At 48.4% G+C, this 20,674-nt stretch overlaps 1 protein-coding gene across 3 annotated transcripts in view; it reads left to right on the plus strand.

Annotated features, from left to right (window-relative positions):
- AMOTL1 (angiomotin like 1) overlaps window positions 1-20,674 on the plus strand; it is a 98,393-nt gene that overhangs the window by 21,989 nt on the left and 55,730 nt on the right. For 2 of the 3 annotated variants that reach the window (XM_075546470.1, XM_075546471.1), the window contains exons 2-3: window positions 4,171-4,320; window positions 9,891-10,803. In XM_075546470.1, coding sequence (XP_075402585.1) covers window positions 4,171-4,320; window positions 9,891-10,803 — 1,063 coding nt within the window. The remainder of the gene's footprint in view (window positions 1-4,170; window positions 4,321-9,890; window positions 10,804-20,674) is intronic. The other variant, XM_075546472.1, reaches the window with a different exon arrangement.

The following is a 20,674-nucleotide window of genomic DNA, read 5'->3' on the forward strand; positions in this document are numbered from 1 at the left end:
CCCCATGCCGCGCCTTGTCTAACCCCAGTTCTTCCTTTCCAGTATCTTGGATTCGTCTGGTCCATTTGGGTGCCTAGAATTTTAGTTAAGACAACAGACTATTTTTCTATCCCCGGGGGTTCACAGTGAAGACAGGGAACTAGAAGAAATGGGGTAGGGGTGGGGGTGGGGGGATGAATTATCGTGAGTGGGATTTGGGACCTCTTACAATATTTTTGCCTCCCGGCCCAGGGATCTGATGCCAAGACCCTGTGACATATGCTGTTATCACTTGACCTTATTTTACAAAAGGCACTGGGCATCTTGTAAAATGGGTGGTTCTGGAATCTGCTCAGCTTGTGGGCAGCAGTGGGAAGGGAACTCTCTGTGAATGTGGGGGGTCACCAAGTGTGCAGGTAAACAAGGCTTTTGGAATGAGGAGCTTTTAAAATGATGATTGACACATAGTTGGGTATCCTGTCCTCTAGTCTACATGTGTGTGGAGTGCATTTGTTCTTCCATAACATGGAGGCTGTAGATAACAACTGCACAGAGTCACATACCTGTGGCGTCCCCTGTCTCAGGCCCCAGGAAGGGCTTCTCCGTGTAGTGTTCTGTAGCCTGGCCCTCTTGCACCTTCTCTAACCTGGAGACCACTGAAAAAGCTGCGAGGTCCCCTTGCTGTACCCACTGTTGTCAAGTGGATTGCAACTCAATCGGGAGTCTGTATCAGGCTTGGGAGACTGGAAATCTCTACACGAGCAGATAGCCTCGTCTTTCTGATGCAGAGCACCTGAGGGATTTGAACCCCTGCACCTCTGGTAGCTAGAGGTAGTGTAAAGTCTACCAGAGGTGTGCGTAGGTTATATACAGATACTGCACCATTTCCTCAGCTTTACACACACACACACACACACACACACACACACACACGTTTAGGTATGGATACCTTGCTACCCTAGGCCACGATTTCATTATCACTTACAATATCTGGTCATGAAAACAAATGGGATCATCTGATGTTTGTAACATGTTGGCACGTGCTGTCCCCGACCCAAAGGAAAGGTCATGCAATTAAAAAAAAAAATTTTCCCAAACATATGGATCCTCAACGGTGATTGGGTGAAAGTGGTGGGAGTTGAGGCACAGGCCGGCTTTGGCAGGCGGGGAGCGATTGTTTATTTTCACTGTCCTTCTAGCTTTAAGGACCTTGACTTGGGCTGCGCATTGCAATCACGTAAGGAGCTTCCAAAAGTGCCGACGATGACTCCCTGCCCTCAGAGACTGTGGTAGAAGAAGGCTAAGGGGAGGCCTGTAGGTACTGGGATTTTTACAAGTTCCCAGGTGTGCAGCCAGCTTCACACCTTGTACCCCCTTCTCATCCACCAGCATCTTCCAACAAATAGGAATGGAAGCTAGGCGAGGGTCTGCCCTAGACTTTTAGATGTATTAATGTAGAAGATGAAGACCAGAAAGGGGCCCGGCCCACCCTGCTTCAGGCGCAACATCCAAGCAAACCTATCCCTGATCAAAACTTCTGGGGAGAGAAAAGCAAAGAAGTGGTAAGAGCAGAACCCGTCAAAGGCTGAGAGAAACCGTGTGGTGCTGTTTGGGTAGCACTCAGCCTTGTTTTAGATATTGTAACTAATGGAGAGATGATCAAAAGTACGCCAGAGGCTATGTGGAGGTCATATGCCAATAGGGTGTATAAAGGCCTTGAGCTTTTATGGCCTTGAGGATTCCGTGGGAGTGGGGATCCCGGGAGTTCCAGAATCAACCCCCTCCGACACGGAGGGATGACTGTACATTTCGCCCATGCGCAACTTTGCAGGTAGGCGCCAAAGAGAACACTGGCATAGACTGTCTTGTACATTGGAACTGTCGTTTTAGATCGATCCTCGTTCTTAGCACTCTAGAACGTGGTTTATTTTCACCTCTCAGTTAAGAGTCATAACTACATTATGACTTCAAAACCCTCGAGGTACAGATTCCAGTTTTCCACATAGTTTATTCTCTCTAATCCAGATGTGCAGATTATAAACATGAGCACGCGTGCGATGCAGTTTAACGTGTTGAGAAGAGGCGCAGGGAGGAGATGAGTGTGTCCCCGTCCTCGGGATCATTAGTCACTCACCATTAGCTTTGCCCTCTGGGAAGTGGGTAGAAAATAATACACCTAGCAAGAAATGTCAAATTGCCAGTTGGAAATAATTGTTGAAAAACATTACCTTTCTTCCGATGGAATTACCTTTGGGGCCAGGATTTTATGTTTTAAAGTTTTTCATTGTGACCAAGGGGAAGGTTTACAGAGCAGATGATCAGTTTTACATTCAACGATGGATGCACATTTTGTTTCAGCTCGTCTATTGCAATCTCCCCAATGTCTAGCCACTTCCCCCATGTCTCCCAGTATTGTCCTGTCTCCATTCCTCCTCTTTGCTAATCCTCTGCCAGAAGCTAAATGCTGCTCCTTTGATCTTAAGCCATGGGTTGATTGTTCTAAAGGAGGACCAGTTCAGTGTTCCACATAAAGGGTGACTAAGGGTCTTTTTTTGGGGGGGTCCCCACTAGTTCCAATTCAACCACTAAGAGAATTCTCTTTTGTGATTTGGAATTGTTTCTTACTTTTCTCCCACTCTATTCAGTGCCTGCCAATATGGTCCTTTCCAGAGCAGTGGGCAGTGGTAGCTGGGCACCATCTAGTTCTTCTGGTCTCAGGGTGGTGGAGACTGGTGTTTGTCCTGTCCATTAGGACATTTGAACTCTTTTCATCCATCTGTCTTGCTATTTTTATCGCTGTGGATGGGGAGAGAACAATATTTGAACCTTAGCTGGCTGCTATGGGCTCTGCAGACCCTAGGTGCTCCTCCTCAAAGTAGGGTATAGGACACTGTCTGTGTGAACTGTGCTAGGCCACCTGGCCTCGATGTCCCTGAGACTGGTCCTGCATTCCCAGACCCAGCAACCCATTGCTTTGGTGTTTGCTTATGTTTAAGACGTTTTTGTAACCTGGCCCTGTATGTTCCACCACATTCCTGGGTGGAACACATAGATTTGCAGCAAATACACAAATGTCCTCTGTCAAAACCTCTCTCTTGATAGGTATATTTGGATATAAGCTCACTCGCCCGTCCACACCTGTTCAGTCTGCATGTCTTTTCCAGAAGCCACTCATGGATGACCACTATTTGATCAAAGATTGCTATTTTTTTGGTTTTGTTCTTCAGTGATTTAAAAAAAATAAATCATTTTAGTGGGGGCTTTTACGGCTCTTATAACAAACTTTATTATTTTGTTTCAAGCGTCCTTCTTTCCCCAGAGTCAGCAGCATTGCTTGTGCAATAAAAAAGCCTTAAGCTCGGACCCTGGCAGAGCAATCCGTAACAGAGAGGGAGGAGGGCGCAGGGCCATCCTGCTGAACATTCCCACGGATGTTGTATGTGCCCTATCAGAGTTATTGTCGTGGTATCTCATGGCCAGTTACTACAGGCTGGAATCCAGTGTCGTGTTTAACAGGAACAGGAAACACACTCCAGTTTGTGTGCTGCAGATAAACGGGGCCTGAAAGGCCAAAACTTGGCAGGGGGCCCTCACCCTCACCCCAGCTCCACGCTGCAACATGAGACTTCAGAAACCTGGGAGGGAGTGGAGGCTGCTGCCTGCGTGCACTGGGGCGTGCTCTTGCTAACAACACACGGTCCGGCCGAGAGGCCGCTGTGTCTTTCATATGTTCTAAGAGACAGCTGCCCTTCCCATTTTAGTTTCCTTCTTTGGGCCTCTCCACCTCCCTCCTCTCTCTCCCTCACCGCGACCATCACAGAGACACATGACTTGCACTGTTCCATAGTAGACTTGACTTCCGCCCTTGGGACTTGTGTCCATGGCAGTGGGCTTGGAGGGATTTTATTTTTTGTCGTTTCGATTTTGGCCCCTGGAACCCGGTCGTGTGAAACATGCATGGCAGCCTTCGCTCGGCAGCGTGTCTGGAAGACCGTTGTTTCTGATCTCTCGGGTCATTTGGTGGGTGGCCGGACTTGAGGTCATTATGAGGAGTAACTCTGGAATTTCATGCATCGAAAAGGCAGAGCTCCCGCCCCAGGGAAACTTGGGGAGGCCTCGTGAGTCCCGCAGGGCCGCACTGGGCGCAGGCTTGATGGACACTAATCCACGCCCCGCTTTCTCTCCCTTCAGGTGCCCCTCCTGTTTGCTACAGTCCCAGCAGCCCTGCGCAGATTCTAGAAGACCCCGGCTACTTCTTCCCGGACTTCCAGCTCTATTCTGGGAGGCATGAGGCATCTGCTCTGACCTCAGAGGCAAACCGGGGCCCCAGGGAGAACGGCGGTAAGCCCTGCCCTGCAGCTGGCCCTGTGGTCACAAGAGCCCTGGGGTCCCATGGTTCTCATCCTTTGCACTTTGCATAACTCAGATTCATCCTTGTTTTGAAAGTCGGCATAGCGGATGCTTGTCTCCGGGTTGGAAGGTGCCTTGATGGTAATCATGCTGTACGATGGTCCTTTCTTAGACTGCTGATCTGGAGCGGGTAGAATCTGTAGAATTTCGCCCATCTTCCTTTATTAAATTCCTGGATATTTTCCCCTATCCTAGCCCAGACAGCATCTATTATTTCCTTCTGTGTCTTCTAGCAAATAACTCAGTTCAGAAGAAATAATTCAGAAGTAGGTGGGGGAGAGAATTCTTCCCCCACCATCCCCCCGCAATTTGTTTAAGAAAATCTGAACAAAAATTCTGTATTTCGAGCAGTTAAAAAAGTTTTTTTAAAGGAAAGAAAATAAATCTTTAAAATCGCTTCAGAGAAGGTTCTCTTAATTCCTGCCCAAAGTGTTAGTAACTCTGTTCTCAGTGAAAGGAAACCCAGTAGTTCCCATCCGCGAGTAGGCCTGCTTCCATAATGATCCCTCCAACGAAGTCACTTTCCTTTGGGAATGCCATTCTGTTTTGTTTGACTTTCTACTCCACGTTTGTGTAAACGTTGAACATTTTCATTCCCAAGTACTTGTTCCACGAAGCCTTAGAAGTCCCTTTCCCCGAGGGAAGGGTTGCTTGTGCCGCCTGTACTGTGGCTCCCCAGCCCCAGTCCAGGTGCCCGAAATAGAAGAGGCTCACAGAGCGTCCTTGGAGCGTGGGTGAGGGCACGGGACCATCTACACTGACCGCTCCGGTGCTGGCCTCTTCGTCATTTGTTGCAGCTCTGTGGCAGCTGATCGTGTGTGGACTTTAATAATTTGTTGTTGCGTTTTCACCCTTTTTAAAGAATTTATTTTAAATGACATTTACCTCTAGGAGCCTAATTCTTTTCCGTCCCTGCTCCTCTATGCCCCATGAGGGCAAGGAACATGGAGTTCTGTTTGCTCCTGTTTCTCAGTACCTAGTACGTTTCCTGACACCTAGATCGCATTCTTGTGTTCATGTGGGCACCACTGACCTTGCGTAGCAGTCAAGAAGTTACAGCCAGATTACCGCAGGTGAAGGGGAAAGAGTTTTTGCTTAGGGGGCATGGAGTTTATGTGAATGGTGGTAGAATAATTTGAGAAAGGAAATCAATAGTGACTGTACAGCACAGAGAGTCCAATCGATGCTGAATTGTACAAGTAGAAGCTATGGAATTGGAGAATGTTCTCTTGTGCATAGTTTTGCCACAGTTAGAAAAAAATGAGACGAATAACAATAACTACAAGGAAGAAGAAAATGTTCTAGAATTGAATATGATGACAATCCCACAATGCGTCTTGATGTGATTGAATTACTGAGTTGCGCGACATGTGGATAAAGTACTAATAAAACTGTTAAAAAAAAAAAGAAGAAAGAAATGACAACCAGAGAGGATTCTTCAAGTCAGATTCACCTGCCAGCCCTTTGTCCCTGATCGTTTTTATTCTGAATTAGGTGTAGATTTACAGAGTGTATCATCAGTCTCACATTCAGTGATTCATACACATTTTGTTTCAAATTGCAATATCCTAAGTGGACCACCCCTTTTCCTGCTTTTTCCCTGTGTTTCTTGTTTGAATTCCTCCTCCTTCTGAGCCCTCTGTACTTTGTCCTTGGATAAACACTGCCCTTTTGATCTTCAGTGGTTAATTTTTGTTTTGTTTTTTACATTTTATTAGGGGCACATACAACTCTTATCACAATCCATACATATACATACATCAATTGTATAAAGCACATCTGTAAATTATTTGCCCTAATCATTTTCAAAGCATTTGCTCTCCACTTAAGCCCTTTGCATCAGGTCCTCTTTTTTTCCCCCTCCCTTCCCGCTCCCCGCCTCCCTCATGAGCCCTTGATAATTTATAGATTGTTATTTTGTCATATCTTGCCCTATCCGGAGTCTCCCTTCCCCCCTTTCCCTGCCATCCATCTCCCAGGGAGGAGGTCACATGTAGATCCCTGTAATCAGTTCCCCCTTTCCAACCCACTCACCCTCTACTCTCCCAACATCGCCCCTCACACCCCTGGTCCTGAAGGTATTGTCCACCCTAGATTCCCTGTGCCTCCAGCCCCCATATGCACCAGTGTACAACCTCTGCCCCATCCAGTCCTGCAAGGTAGAATTCGGATCATGGTAGTTGGGGGGAGGAAGCATCCAGGATCTGGGGGAAAGCTGTGTTCTTCATTGGTACTACATTACACCCTGACTGACCCATCTCCTCGCCTAAACCCCTCTATGAGGGGATCTCCAGTGGCCGACAAATGGGCCTTGGGTCTCCACTCTGCACTTCCCCCTTCATTCACTATGGCATATACACACACACACACACACACACACACACACACATATATATACACATATTCTTTTTTTGCATGATGTCTTATACCTGGTCCCTTTGGCACCTCATGATCGCACAGGCTGGTGTGCTTCTTCCACGTGGGCTTTGTTGCTTCTGAGCTAGATGGCCGCTTGTTCACCTTCAAGCCTTTAAGACCCCAAACACTATCTCTTTCGATAGCCGGGCACCATCAGCTTTCTTCGCCACATTTGCTTATACACCCGTTTGTCTTCAGCGATCGTATCATGGAGGTGTGCAGCCAATGATATGATTTATGGTGCCGGCTATCAAAAGAGATAGTGTCTGGGGTCTTAAAGGCTTGAAGATAAAAAAGTGGCCATCTAGCTCAGAAGCAACAAAGCCCACATGGAAGAACACACCAGCCTGTGTGATCGGGTGGTCCCGAAGGGATCAATTATCAGTGGTTGAGTATTCTACCACGCGGTGAGTTCAGATCAGAAGGATGACCTAGGAATCCCATCTGTCTCTATCTAACCGGTAAACTTGGTCTCTTACCATGTTTATTTGTGTTCCCCATTTTTCTTGCCGTCTCTCCAGGACCCTGTAACAAGCACTTGCTAATGGTAGCCAGGAACTATCTAACTCTTCTGGTCTCAGAGATGTGGAGTGATGTCCGTGTGGCCCATGAGTCCCTTGGACTGTTTCCGATCATCTGTTTTGTTTTAAATTTATTGCTGCACTCGGAGTTTATGTCTCAGTAACACTATTCCATTCTCTGAAGGCAAGGAGTAAGTGTGAATTTAGTCCACATTCCAGAAGGAAGATATTAACTCTCTCCATTTTACAGACGAGAGAGGTTCAGAGCAGCCAAGCCACGAGCCCCACATCACAGAGATGTTTGAATGATCCAAGTTGAACTTCAGGAGCAAGGATGCAAAATTAATTTAATAATTGAATTTATTAGCAAGCATTTCTCCAGTGTTTGTGTTCATCACACAGTGTTACCAGCTGAAGATAAAACATATGATTACATGAGTGAAGAAATCTCTGCCCTCTGGGACTTTACTTCTGCCTCGTAGCCTGTGGGAAATAACAGAAGGCTTAGCAATGTGTGCTCTGTCATAGATACACTGACGTTGTTTCTGTGGTCGTCACTGTGATCAGTAGGAGCCTGGGTGGTGCCACGGGCTACGCGTCTGCTCCTGTAAAGATTACAGTGTTGGAAGACCTGCAGGGCGGTTCTGCGCTGCCCTTTCAGCATCACTGCCCATTGGAATCCACTCGATGGCAGTGGGTTTGATTTGGGATTTATTGAATGAATTTATCACTTGAGCAGGGAAATTCCGACGGAGAGGGTTGGCAGAGGGTGTAGGAGGTCGACTGGACAGACAGCAGCTGGGCACACAACAAGCGAGTGAGCTCCCAGGCTTCTGACTGGACAGAGTAGCCACAGCAGGGAAGATGGATTTGGGGGAGTGGCAGCTGCAAGGGCTGGAGAAGACATGTTGAGCTTGAAGGACTGGGGGGTCACTGGCTAGTGATTGTAGATGAGGGGCTACAGCCAGAAGCTAGAGACAGGCTGCAGATGAGGTGACACCGTGAGATGGGAGCATCCAGGGCTGAACTGTGGAAAGCACCACCGTTCAGGGGCGGGAGCTAGAGAGGAATGCACCGAGCGACAGGAGCTAGAGCCCGGAGGAGGGCGACCAGGCAGCCACATTAGGAGAGGTGGTGATCGGCAGAAAGGTGAGCTGGAAAGTGCTCCTTGGATTTAGCTACTTCTCAGGGTAGTAGTGAAGGCAGCAGGTGGAGCATTTCAGGCCTGGAGACAGCAAGTAGAGATTGCTTTTGGAGCCAATTAGAAGAGAAGGATATATATATATATATATATAATTTGTGTGTGTATGTATCTGTATATGTACATGCACACACACAGAGGAAGCCAAAATAATTGATCTATATATAATATAATTTGTTCTTGGTCTTTGATGCCTGATACCTGATCCCATCGACACCTCATGATCATACAGGCTGGTGTGCTTCTGGGAGCACAGAGTGGAGACCCAAAGCCCATCTGTAGTTAATTGGACATCCTCTTACAGAAGAGGCATAAGGAAGAGACAAGACAGTCAGGGTGCAGTATAGCACCTATGAGACATACAACTTTCCTCTAGTTCTTTAATGTTTCCTCCCCCACACTATCATGACCTCAATTCTCCCTTCTGGCTAGACCAGAGAATGCACACTGGTACAGGCAGGAACTGGAAACACAGAGAATTCAGGACAGATAAACCCCTCAGGACCAATAATGAGAGTAGCGATACCAAGAGGGTAAGGGGAAGATGGGGGAGATAGAGGAAACCAATCACAATGATCTACCTATAACCCCCTACCTGGGGGATGGACAATAGAAAAATGGGTGAAGGGAGACATCAGTCAGTGTAAGACATGAAAAAATAATTTATAAATTATTTACCAAGGACACATGAGGGAGGGGGGAGCGGGGAGGGAGGGGAAAAAAAGAGGACCTGATGCAAAGGGCTTAAGTGGAGAGCGAATGCTTTGAGAATGATTGGGGCGGGGAATGTGCGGATGTGCTTTATACAATTGATGTATGTATATGTATGGATTGTGATAAGAGTTGTGTGAGTCCCTAATAAAATGTAAAAAAAGAAAAAAAATTATCAAGGGTGGGAAGGAGGGTGGGGGGGGGAATGAACTGATATCAAAGGCTCAAGTAGAAAGAAAATGATGGCAACATATATACAAATATGCCTGACACGATGGATGGATTGATGGATGGATGGATGGATGGATGGATTGCAATAAGGGCTGTAAGAGCCCCCCAATAAAATGATTTTTTAAAAGGAGATCTATCAATGTAAATACTTAAGTTGGGCAGACAGCTTGTCTTACCATGAAGGGAAAGGACTCGAGGAGAGGGTTGTAGTGGGAAGCGTGAAATGGTCCTGGGAGGGGGGAAGGGCCGCGCTGGAGAAACTCTGGGTGTGATACTGCAGGCCGCGTGGAGCTGTGGGTGCCATTGAAAGCTTGTCTTTAAACACGCCGCAGTTGGAACGTGAGTCATTCGCCACATGCGTACGGACACGCAAGCACATCTCCCGTGATCACATGTTGTTTTCCGTTTTTGTCTTTCAGTGGAGGATCCTCTCTGTAAGTTCCACTCCCCGAACTTCCCGCGGATCCCCGAGGTGGAAATGAGAGGTTCCGAGGATGCAGCAGCTGGAACAGTATTGCAGCGGCTGATCCAGGAACAACTGCGCTATGGCACCCCGACCGAGAACATGAACTTGCTGGCCATTCAGCACCAGGCCACAGGGAGTGCAGGCCCAGCCCACCCGATCAACAGCTTTTCTTCCACGGAGAACCTCACGCAAGAAGACCCACAAATGGTCTACCAGTCAGCACGCCAGGAACCGCAGGGTCAGGAACACCAGGTGGACAACGCGGTAATGGAGAAGCAGGTCCGGTCCACGCAGCCACAGCAGAACAACGAGGAGCTGCCCACTTATGAGGAGGCCAAAGCCCAGTCGCAGTTCTTCCGGGGGCAGCAGCAGCAGCAGCAGCAAGGGACGGTGGGCCACGGCTACTACATGGGCACCAGCCAGAAGTCCAGGACTGAGGGGAGGCCCACGGTGAACCGGGCCAACAGCGGGCAGGCTCATAAGGACGAGGTCCTGAAAGAACTCAAGCAGGGTCACGTCCGCTCTCTGAGCGAACGCATCATGCAGCTGTCTCTGGAGAGGAACGGGGTGAAGCAGCACCTACCCTGCGCAGGGAATGGAAAGGCATTCAAGCCAGGCGGGGGACCCTCCCCAGCCCCGCCTGCAGGCAAGGGGCTGGATCCTCGAGGTCCTCCACCCGAGTACCCCTTCAAGGCCAAGCAAATGATGTCCCCGGTCGGCAAACCCCAGGAGCACGGGCTCTTCTACAGTGACCAACACCCGGGGATGCTCCATGACATGGCCAAGCCGTACCCTCCTCCTCAGCCTGCCAGAACGGAGGTGGCCGTCCTGAGGTACCAGCCGCCCCCAGAGTATGGGGTCACCAGGTGATTATCCAGCCCATAGGCTTTCCCAGACTCAGCCGTCTCGTTTTCAGCACTTACTGTTTTTCAGGCATTTTACACTTAATACTTAACAGACCTCTTTTTGCTCCAAATGCGTAGGCTGAAAGAGAACAGAGGGCCCTTGGGACTTTCCCGAGTGTGACAGAGGGCACTTGAGGATTTATGATGCCAGGGGAGGGGCCCCAGTTGTTGGCCATCCTTGGGAGCGCTGCCCTGTGTCCTGGCAAAGTAGTCATTTTCCTGGCTGACTTTGTGGAGCGCATCCAAAGTCCTGGAACATATTATTACCCAGGGATTTGATGGAGTCTTTCTTCATGGGGGAGTTTAAAGGGAAATGCCATCTGAATGCTCAAGGCATCGCGTTAAGAGGGGCTGTAGGAAGTCCCCAGTCCCCAGGCCTCCTTCACCAGATGGACAATGAAGGGAGGAGTCCATGGTCCACAGCACACACACCACGCCGGGGTGGCTGGGGGCTTGACCTGCTCCCCTTTCATCATATTGCCTTAATCCCTCTTAGAACTTTCCAGCGTGTTCTCATAGATTGACTGATGCAACAATGCTTAGTGTAGACTGTGTGCAGCCCAGGACCAAGGATTCAGAGTACAGAAGGCATGTGGATCAGTCCCTGCTCTCCAGCAGCTCACAGCGGGATCTCGGGGGAAGCCAGCACCTGAACAGGCCATGGCAGTGTTGTGTGTCGTTGTAGGGAACCCAGAGGGTCATATGACTGGAGGGCCCTGGGGAGAGCTTCTCAGAGAGGTGACGTTTGAGTTTGGTCTTGCAGCTGAGGGATGTGGGGTAGAGGTGCAGCGGCAGGATGCATCACACAGAGAGAAGGCCGCTTCTCAGACAGAAAGTTGAGGGATGAATGAGCCAAGGACTTGTGGATGGAGAGTCGATGGTGAGAAGTGGCAGAAAGTATGTTAGCAAAGGGAAGTTGAGACTGGTTGGGAGTTGAGTGTCATGCTCAGGTTAGAATGTACCCCAGCATACTGCTGGGTGGATAGTTTCCTAGTGTGGTTTCAGTACAGTGCAGGATGCATGGAGAGCGCTGTTGCTCCAAATGGGCAGTACTGCTCCCTGGGGATCTTGGGCCAACCCAGGGGCTGCAAAGGCAGAGGGTCTTCTCTTTGCCCTGGATTATGGGGTATCTATCGTGCCAAAGTTTTAATTGCCAGGGAGCACTGAGTACGTTTTTTTTTTCTGAAAAGGGGCAATAGTTCAAATAAGCTTGGGCACCTCTGGCTAAGAGGAATGGAGCTGGAGGACCATCCAGTTAAGAAGGGGTGCAGGGTTGCTATGAGATGGACTCAACTCATGGCAGTGGCGAGGTCAAGGCTTGATGCCGTGGGAAGAGAGAGAGTTTGGGGGTGAAGAGAGGTAGAGGAGTAGAACTGACAAGACTCAGTCATGGAGCAGACATGGATGTTGAGACCCAGTGCAGCTGCAGACAAGGCCATTGGAAAGAATCCGGGTCCGAGGACCCGACGGAGGAGTTACCCGTGGTTAGCGACTCCTGAGCTTGTGGAGGGTGAGCGTGAACAGCGAAAGCAAGTAACCACTTCTCATCAGCAGCGAGGTCATCACAACAGAGCACCCCAACACAGAGTGGAACCGCTCCTCGGGGTTTCTGAGCCTTTCCAGGAGCAAGCAGCCTCACCTTGCTCCTGTGGAACTGGTGGGGTTTGAACCGCTGACCTTGTGATTTGCTACCCAACACTTATCCCACGGCACCACCTAGGCTTCATAGAAAGCTTTATCGATCTGTTTCTAAATTGGATGAGCTGGGGCGTCCCCGTGTGACCCCAGAGCTATGTGCAAGGCATACCATGGCCACACATCTCCTGTTGGCAAAAAGAACGCCGGCTGATCTGCCGCTTGGTGCTCCCCAGCTGCTGACACGTGTCCCACAGTCACTGGAGAGGGCCAGGGCTGAAGCATTTTAGACCTCTGACAGGCGGCAGGGCACTTTGTTTTGAATGTCGTCGTTGTCATCCGACCCCTCTGGAGAACCAGAGACACTGCTTCCTCCCCTTTTATTTTTTCTTCCTTCGGGAGACATTTAAATGCAAACCTAGGTCTGGGGATTAAGCATTCTAATTATCTCCCAATCTCGGGCTTGTGCTGAATTATACCAGATTTATGGTGTATGACAGTATATCCTTTTCCCCACAAACATTTAACTCAGCCTCTCGAGTTTGGTAGAAGGTGAAATCTCCACAAATGAAGTCCCCCTACTCCTCCTTGTCCTCGTCCTCCCCCTCCTTCTTCACTGTTTGGAAAAAGACAACCGGTAAAGTGAGCCATTTGGATCTCTGCCTTTTGGCCGCAGGTGGAGAACCGATCAGGAGTGGGGAATCAGTTCTTGGAGGTCTACCCAGTTAGTTGCGGGAAGTGCCGTTATCTCTGGGTTATGACATGAGAAAGATGAAGAATATAAGTTTGAGCCGATTGCCAGGCGTGGCAACTCGGTTTACATATTACATCAAAGTTCCCAGAAGACATACAGGCAGGCCATTGAGCCTGCCTCCACAGCCATTACAAGGCCCCTCTGTGAGGCTGGCCATGGCTAGCCAGTGTGGCTCCACCGGGACAGGCCTGGGCTGACTGGGCAAACAGAATTGCATCCACAACACCCTACTTAAGACACAGGTAACACAGCCTGAATAACCAAGGTTGCGTGTGAAACTCAGTGCTCTGTGATGTTCAAGTTTTCTTTGACCCACGAGATGAACAGAGGTCCTTTTAACTTCACTGATGCATCCTTGCATGCTGGAAGGGATACCCATGTTTTCATCCCTGAGAGGAATGGTTTAAGAATAGCTGCAGGCTGTTGAATAAAATGAGCGCCTGGGTGGTGCAAAAGGTTGATGAGCTTGGCTAACTGAAAGTTTGACGGCTCCGTTTACCCAGAAGTGTCTCAGAAGAAAGACCTGCTCCTCTGCTCCTATAAACCCTGGCTATTGAAAAACCTCTAGTACAGTTGAGTTCTACATATGGAGCTGTTATGAGTCAGTGTGTTAGTCAGGGTTCTCTAGAGAAACAAAACCAGGATGCTTATGGTTTTATATATACACATATATGGATAGATTTATACAGCACAAAGGAATATAACAGCTAATTAGTCCATGCAGCAGTACAGAGGGCTCAGCTCAACTACTTCCGTGGAACAGTTAATATACTGGAAGCCCTTCAACTCACAGGGCTGCTGGTCCAAGGTCAAGGAAGCTTACAGCTGAATCTTCCTTCAGGAAATGCAAGCAGTCTGCCTACAGGCAACAAAGAGAAGGGCCGGGTCACCAACAGTCGGCCCCTTAGGAGCTTAGCCGCCTGATGGTATATCAAACTCAAGCAATGCAAGATGACAGGATCCACCAGCCTCAAGCTCAGCTGATGTACTTCCCAGCAGTGTGGCGAAGCAGGTCTCGAAGGAACCTCAAGCTCTCACAACACGATCCATGGGTTGGCTTGTCCCACAGGGAGTGTAGCTCATAAGTTGAGTCGGAGAAGTAACTAAAGCAGCCACAAGCTGGTCTGATCACCAGAGAGCAAGAGAGAGAGGGGCGAGCCTTGCTGAGCCATTTATCTCTTCCCTCCAATCAAACTGCTGCCTGATTAATCCCACATGTTCCTCTTGGCCAGCTTGGCACAATAAGCCTAGTGCTCACAGTCAGAATCAGTTCAAACCAGCACCTGGTTTCGGTTGGGCATAACAGAGCCTCCTGGGATAGAAGGAGAGGGCTTTGATGGAGATCATTCCACCCGTCTATCTCCCTAGTGCAGCAAAAATGATCCTAATAATGAGGAAGGTATTTAGTGGTTCAGTCCAGTCCATTAGATGGCTGAACTCGCACTGCTGGTGGCAGAAAGACCCTAAGATGTCCAGGGAGACAGAGGAGAGAGCTTTGGGTCAGAAAACTCGAATTTGGATTTTTGTTCATTTCTGATTGACTGCAGCTTGTGTATTCTCTCACCAATTCTGATATGCTAAAGATGTGAGGATGACTGGTGGATGATTAGAAAACATGTTAAGCCCCTTTTTTTGTGAAACCTCATGGGAAGGCCACTAGTTGATGCCCAAAAGGTCAGCGGTTCTCAACCTGTGGGTCGCAACCCCTTTGGGGGGTCGAATGACCCTTTCACAGGGGTTGCCCGATTCCTAACAATAGCAAAATTACTGAAGTAGCAACGAAAATAATTTTATGGTTTGGGGTCACCAATTGAGGAACTGTATGAAAGGGTCGCAGCATGAGGAAGGTTGAGAACCACTGCTCTAGGGGAACCTGAGCTAGCCATGTATCTGAGACTGTTTCTCCTACTGTACCAGTTAAAGGAATTCTTCCTTCAACTTGAAGGCGGACTTGGATTGGAATGAGGATAAGGTGGGAATAAGACAGGTTGTGCTTTAAAAAAGGAGGAAAGAAAGTAGGTTTGGATGTTAATTCTGATTCATTTTGTGCCAGCAGCACTCCTAGAAGCAGGGACTAGACTTCTTCAGTCCGCACTGCCCCTGGAAATGAATGAATACTGGTGGTTGATCTGATTTTGATCAAAATAGATTAGAGGACCTTAGTCAAAATGAATATTTTTTCCCAAGGAAATCTTTCCATATTTCAAAAAATGCAGCAACTGTGTTAGGTGCCAACAAGCCCATTCTGACTCGCGGTTGGGTACAGCAGAACCAAGCTGTGTGACCCTTCACTGCGCTACACTGTTAGCCATGTCTGCGCCCACTGTTACACTCACACCCTCCTCTTGCTGGGGATCCTCCTCGTTTTGCTGACCCTCTGTTTACCAAGCATGGTGTCCCTCTCCAGAGTAACGTAAATGAAGAGGAGCTGTCCCCATCCTTGCTGCTGAGGAGCATTCTGGTTGCACATCTTCCAAAGCGTAGTTCTTTGTTCTTCTGGCGGTACGTTCAGTATTCTCTGCCAACAGCGTAATAAAAATGTGTCCATCCTTAGGTCGCCTCTTATTCGGAGTTCAAGCAGTACGATCTTGAACCGCTGGACAGAACAAGTCGAATTGGCTGACAGCTCTGATTGGCCGTGGGCATTTAGCCTGTCTCTTGGTTTGCTTTCATACGGGCTACAGGGACGGCGCTTCCCTTATGCTGCTTTCTCTTCTGCTTTACTGTAGCGGGCTATGTAACAAAATTTGCCGATTCAGCTTTAAAAAAATTAATTGGGATTGAATACATATACCATTCCATAGTTCAATCACGTCCAGCAGAATTGTACAATTGCTACCACAATCATTTAACAAACATTCTTTTTCTACATGGATTTCTTGATATCATCTCCCTCCCCCAATCATCACTGTACCCCTTTCTTCCGTAACCTGTATCCTACTTGCTGCCTCTATAGGTCCATCAATCCTGGGTTTTATATACCAAGAAAACGGAAAACCACGTCACACAGCTTCAAGAGGGTCATCCCAATAACATAACACCTTTGAGCTACTCCCTAATATAAACAAACAAAAAACCAAACCAAGCAATATGGCTGTTTAAAAAGCATATAAAATTCTGAATTACTCCATCTTTCTGCACAGGCATCAGCAGTATGCCTTAGGTAGTCTTTAGTAGAATGTTTCCGTTATGAACGAATATAGGAAGCGATTCCAAATGACGGAGTGATCTGTTTCAGGCCATGTGCCTTTGGGAAAAGACTCACAATGACACCCGTCCCTGAGAAGAATGTCCAAGGAGGCAGTTTTCCCCGCTCTGGGCCTGCACTGTGTGCTGGCTGAATTGTCCCAGTTCAGCGTAGAAAGTTCGGTTTACTGGCTTCCCAGAAGCAGAAGGAGGAATGGTAACTGTGTGATGAACAGTTTATTAGCCTATGAATGTATTAACTGCATTCGTAATGGCATGCTAGCCACTTCAGCAGGAACCCCAAATCGTGGCGGTGTGTGGCCCGACCGTTCTGCCAGGGCTGCTGTAGCAGCTTACCAGAGCATGTCGGAGCCAGTGAGCGCCACTGTGGGTTTCCTTCCAGTGAGCGCCACTGTGGGTTTCCTTCCAGCGCACGTTTGCTCACATCTCTTCTCAGGCAGTCACCACCTCGTCCTCATGTCTGCAGGGGCTTGCTCTTTCCTCGGAGGAGGACGGGAACCAGGGGGGTGTCCATATCCCCAGATTCGTGTTAAAAAAAAAAAGAAGCCCAAGTGTGCAGACCACCTCACGTTGGGTTTGGTTTCGGGTAGAGTCACAGTGACTGCTGTTTTCTGGAAACAAGACAGCTGGCCTACAGGGAGAAGAGTGAGGGAGCACCAGGGGCAGAGCCCAGAGCACCTGGCAAAGGAAGGACACGTGACAGTGCTCCCCCACAAGGAAGGAAGCCACTGGACTCCAGCTAAGAGAAGGGGGCACGTCAACCCCGAGCCAAACCGATGCTCCTAACATGGCAGGCGAGCTGCTGGCGGCCTGGGTATCTGGAATGTGCTGCAGTTAAAGGAAGGCTGTTGCTTCCTTTGGGGTTGGAAATGGCTGAGAGGAAGGGGGCCTTGGGGGAGCAACTAGTGTGGAGCATGTTTCCCAAGCAGCGGATTATGATTTGCAGCTGATGCATTTATTATGAGCATGAATTGCTAGGAGGGACCAGAAAGCCAGCCAGTCCCAAGCTGCAGGATTAAGAACCACACATTGACCTTAATGAAGATGCAGCCTGGGAGCATTATTTAAATTCTCCCAGCAAAACATGTGTTTTGAATACCACCAGCATTAGAATTCAGGAGTTCCTGTACTTTTTTTGTGTGGCTGAATTATGCCCTTTTCATCCTGAGAAACAGTCGTGCAGTATACGGAGTTCAAGAGACTGAGGTCATGCTCAGGTTACTTTCTCAGCAAACTACCGTCATTCCAGCCAAAAAGCATTCAACGAGAGACTTGTCCCAACAAGAGGATTCCCTGTAACCGCCCTGCCCAGCAAGAGTTTTCATCTCAGTTTTGACCCAAGAACCACGTGTTTAATTTGAACGTGTGTGAGTTTTATGGTGTTGTTGTGACAGTTTGAGGTCTGACTCGTCCACTTTGTAGCCAGTTGCATAGGTCCTTTGAGCCCCTCTGTGCTTATCTTTAATCCCTTCAACTCCCCATCCCCAAAAATAACACGCTCACTGTGCAAAGAGAAGAAAAGTAGAAATGACGCCCATCCCGGGGCGTCAGCATTGGGAAGCACGGTCGGTCCATGGGGTACTCCGGAGAGCAGGACGCTTACAGAAAACACTGTGCATTGGAACACTCCTGGTCCGTGGGAGGCATTTTTCCTGTCTGGAATTCTAACCTTTCCACAGGCCAGGAGCCACTGAGCAGGTCGTTTCCTTTTTCAAGACTTCCTTTTCACGTGGTTTGCTCGTCCCTTCTTAATGAAATGCCACATCCTGGTGTTATCGCTTCTCCGTGTTTTCCAGTTGCAGATGTGTGTTACTTCGGTAACAGGATGTTTTTGAAGTGGCCATACATGTGCACTGTAGAAATGTGTAGAATAAAGTGGAAAAATAAAATCCCTAAACAAACAAACCAAAAAACCCACCAGCATCATTCTACCACCTGGAAACCGGGACTGACCCTTTGCCCTACTTCTTCCATATGCTTCCTATGTCTTCTTTTCTTATATGTATTTTATCTTGAGACTTTAAAACCAATAAAAAACTATGCTCAGGTGCTCGATAAAATTTTGTTAAACTATTAGTATTGATAGAGGGGGGAAATACTTTATTCTAGATGATTTCTCTCTTAAAATCTCACTGAAAAATACCAGCCGTTTGCATTTTTTTCTTGTGATGTATTAATATTTTTTGTCTAGTTAAATATCGGCTCCACCTCCCCACACTTTTCTTGTCATATTAAGGAGAGTTGGTGGCAAAGTGGGTACACATTGGCATGCTAACTGTAAGGTCAGCAGTTCAATACCCCCAGCCTCTCCTTGGGAGAAAGAGGAGGCTTTCTACTCCTGTCTACAGTTAGTTTTAGAAATCCACAGGGGCTGTTCTAGCCTGCTCTGTGGGGTTGCTGTGAGTTGACATTAGCCCAGTGGCAGGGAGTGTGTTTTCTCCTGTTGTCCGGTGCTGATATGGTAGATACAGAAGTAGATGGCTCTGACAAACAGAAACTCACTTTTGGAGGCCAGTTTATGAGACTAGACCTACAAATTCAGGGCTGCGTGCTCTAGGGAAGGCTGCCTCACTCTGTCAGTTTGAGTTCCCTGTGGCTTGTCATCTGTCTTTCCCTGGTCTATACTATCTTAATCTGTACCTTTTATATTCTCTAACAGATTGACTCAAGATTTGCACTTAATTAGCATAACCAAGACAAGACTACCTGTGCCCCAAAGAGACTGTAACCACAGGCATAGAGCTTGGGATTTACAACACATTTTTGGAGGGGGTGGGGGGCTGGGAGAGGACACACAATTAAACACAGGCCATATCAATCAGATTAATTGTAGATAATCACCAAGTTTGTTATATGGAATATAGATTGCCGATCAACATCTGTGCATGGGGAACTGTGGACCACAGTCTGTGGGCATCTGTTGCTCTGATGTTCACCCAGTCCAAGCCAACTGGTGCCCTTTGTGTACACGCTGCATGATCTAGAGCAACGTTGTCTATTGGAAATAGAACGAGCCATATTTCTAAAAACTAAAAAAAAGCAGGTGAAACTCATTTTAGGTTGAAAGAAAATGCCATTTTCTAATGAAACAGGTTAACGGAATAGTGAGTGGGGAGTTGCTGATGAGCAGAGGCAGCAGGGGCTAGAAATTCATGATTTCAAGTACAGGACGTGGTCCCAGGCACTTGAGTTATTGCTGATCCCCTGTGAGTTTATCACGGCGGAGATCACACTTCTGACTCCCCCTCCCCCTCACCCCAGTCAAACAAAATACACATCCCAAAATCACTCCCTCTCGGTGGGACTATTTCATTACATGGTGCCACTTTCCACCAGCACAGAGGGCAAAATCTAGGGGTTAATTCCACCACCACCCTTTTCCCCTCTCTTTCTCTCTTCCCATCAGTGATACACCCAGCGCGTACTGCATGCCCACCCCTTCTCTATTGAACAGTCCTGTGAGCCTTCATCAGCTCCCCGCGAGATGACACGGTGGGCTCCTCACTGGCCTCCCTGCGTCCATTCTTGCCACTGCCCATTCCATCTCCATACCGCTCTGGGCAAAGTCAGGAGACATTGCACCTATGCTTAGAAATCCTCCTCTAGTCCCTGCTTGTACTCTGGCAATAGTCTGGGCTTCTCCCACAAAGGCCTTTGCCCATTTCGGGCCTTATCTTGTACCGCTCCTGTTTGCTATGCTGCGTATCAGCTTTCCCTACTCTTGCTCGTGCCAGTGTTAAAACCGGCCCTGGGACCTTGGTACTAGCTCTTATATTTGAAACCATGAATTTCTGTCTCCTGTCACTAGGAATCATTTCCTTCCTGGAAACCTCGGTGCCTCCCTCATCCCCACACCATACCCACTGAGTTGATTCCAACTCCTAGTGAGCCCCCAAAAGGGCTTCCCACACAGTAACTCTTTATAGGAGCAGACAGCCTCATCGTTTCTCCTTTGGAATGACTGGCGGGTTTGAACTGTTGACCCTGTGGTGAGAAGCCAAGTGCCTGACCCACAGCACCACCAAGGCTACTCCCTCCTCCCATACCTCCAGAAACCACTGGCTCCTCCCAGCTTGTCATTCGGACTGGAGCTCACGCAACAGCTTCTCAGAGTCCCCTTGCTGACCCCTCCATGGCAAAGAGCCACCCAGGTGCTCACTGCCCCATCACATCACTGTCTTCTTGGCAGTGATGCTGTTCTTTGGGGTGCTCGGTCTGTTGGTTTATATTTGGGTG

This window comes from Tenrec ecaudatus, chromosome 4, assembly GCF_050624435.1.
Source record: "Tenrec ecaudatus isolate mTenEca1 chromosome 4, mTenEca1.hap1, whole genome shotgun sequence".
Lineage (NCBI taxonomy): Eukaryota > Metazoa > Chordata > Mammalia > Afrosoricida > Tenrecidae > Tenrec > Tenrec ecaudatus.